Here is a 1,735-nt window from a genome sequence, read left to right on the forward strand (position 1 = left end):
CCGGTTGCCTCGGCGCGCTCCCAGTCAGGTAGAATGTGCTTAATAAAGCCAACTACTTTACCAGGATTGGCAGACCAGATCTCACCCGGTTGCAAGCAGCCCTTGCTAAGAAATTTGATTCTGCTCATGTATAATGCACCGCAGCTGCATAGTAGATGTTCCGAGGCTTCGCTTTCCATATTACAGAAGCGACAAGTGACATCCTGAACTCGACCAATGTTCTTTTAATGATACTTACTCAGGCAGTGCCTAGTTATTAGTCCTGTGTAGGTAGAAAGAGCCCACTTGTTGAGCTCTAGGAGCTTTTTAGTAATTTTCCCGTTTGGCGTAATTACCCTTTTCGACTGGCTGTCACCCATTGCTCTTCCCAGTATTTAAGTTCCATTTTTATAGTGCAATTTGAGATACCGCAAAAGGGTTCCGGACCAACAAATTGCGAGTTGGAGCCCTGTTTGGCCAGTTCGTCTGCTTTTTCATTGCCATCTATGCCGCTGTGCCCGGGAACCCAGTACAAATTGACAGAGTTCATACGACACAGCCTCCGCAGTGAGAGAACGCACTCCCACACTATTTTTGACGTACACTTGTGAGCACAAAGAGCCTTTAGTGCCGCTTGACTATCAGAGAAAATGAGAATATTCGCATGTTTGTAGTTTCTCTTCAGACAAACGTTGACACATTCGATTATAGCGTAAATCTCCGCTTGGAATACAGTAGGCCAGTTGCACATTGCCACTGATATCTGTACACCAGGACCGAAGATTGCCGCTCCAGTTTTCGAACCGATTTTTGAGCCGTCCGTGAAGAATATCGTTGACCCCTGACGGACCATATTAACTCCGCACTCCCAGTCGGAGCGCGATGTTTCACGCACCTTGTAGGGAATGTCGTAGTTGTCCAAAGGTTTCATCCAGTCTCCGCACATACTCAACAAAGGCCCTCTTTTGAAGTGTTGCAAAATACTCAGATGACCAACCAGATCACCAGGTAAGATCTCTTTAAGACGTTTGAGCCGCAAGGCGCTCCTTTCCGCTTCTAACTGCACAAATTCATGCAGAGGCAGCAGGTGAAGAATTGCATGCAGCGCTTTCGATGGAGTGCTGCGCATTGCTCCAGTTATGGCAATACAGGCCAGTCTCTGAAGCTTTGCTAGCTTTGTTCTTGCAGTAGCCTCTTTTGTTTTAGGCCACCACACTAAAGAAGCGTATGTTATTTTCGGTAGTATGATGGATGTGTAGATCCATCTGACCATTTTTGGTCTTAGGGCCCATTTCCTACCAACCGTTTTTGAACATAACCAGAACGCACTGACCGCTTTGCTTACTGCAATATCGAGATGGGCGTTCCAGTCAAGTTTCGCATCTAGAGTTAATCCTAAAAATTCACCCCCTTTCGCTAAACTGGATAGAACTTTCCTCAAGCTTAAGAGGCATTAGGTTAAGTTTCCTCTTTTTAGTGAAAGGTACTATTGTTACTTTTGCCGGGTTGATGTTCAGACCCTCTTTTTTACACCAGAGATAAGTTACGTTTAAAGCAAGTTGCATTCTTTCCGAGACAACACTGTCAAACTTTGCTCTTACCATAATGACAATGTAGTCTGCGAAGCCTTCAACTTCAAAACCTTTATCTTCTAAGCTGCAGAGAAGGTCATCCACAACTAGAGACCACAGGAGTGGCGAAAGTACTCCACCTTGAGGGCATCCTTTCGTGGCTCTTACAGTTATAGATGTTCCCC

The 1,735-nt window shown here is 45.5% G+C and overlaps 1 protein-coding gene across 1 annotated transcript; it reads right to left on the minus strand.

The window, feature by feature from the left end:
* Nucleotides 1–331: 331 nt before the first annotated feature.
* LOC129728656 (uncharacterized) lies at nucleotides 332–1,108 on the minus strand. Its single transcript, XM_055687109.1, has one exon. The coding sequence runs from the start codon at nucleotides 1,106–1,108 to the stop codon at nucleotides 332–334; it is 777 nt and encodes a 258-aa protein (XP_055543084.1).
* Between the last annotated feature and the right edge of the window lie 627 nt (nucleotides 1,109–1,735).

Source organism: Wyeomyia smithii, chromosome 3, assembly GCF_029784165.1.
Source record: "Wyeomyia smithii strain HCP4-BCI-WySm-NY-G18 chromosome 3, ASM2978416v1, whole genome shotgun sequence".
In the NCBI taxonomy this organism is placed as follows: Eukaryota; Metazoa; Arthropoda; class Insecta; order Diptera; family Culicidae; genus Wyeomyia; species Wyeomyia smithii.

Coding starts and splice junctions, on each gene's coding strand:
- LOC129728656 (XM_055687109.1), bottom strand. CDS start 1,108: ATGCGCAGCACTCCATCGAAAGCGCTGCATGCAATTCTTCACCTGCTG.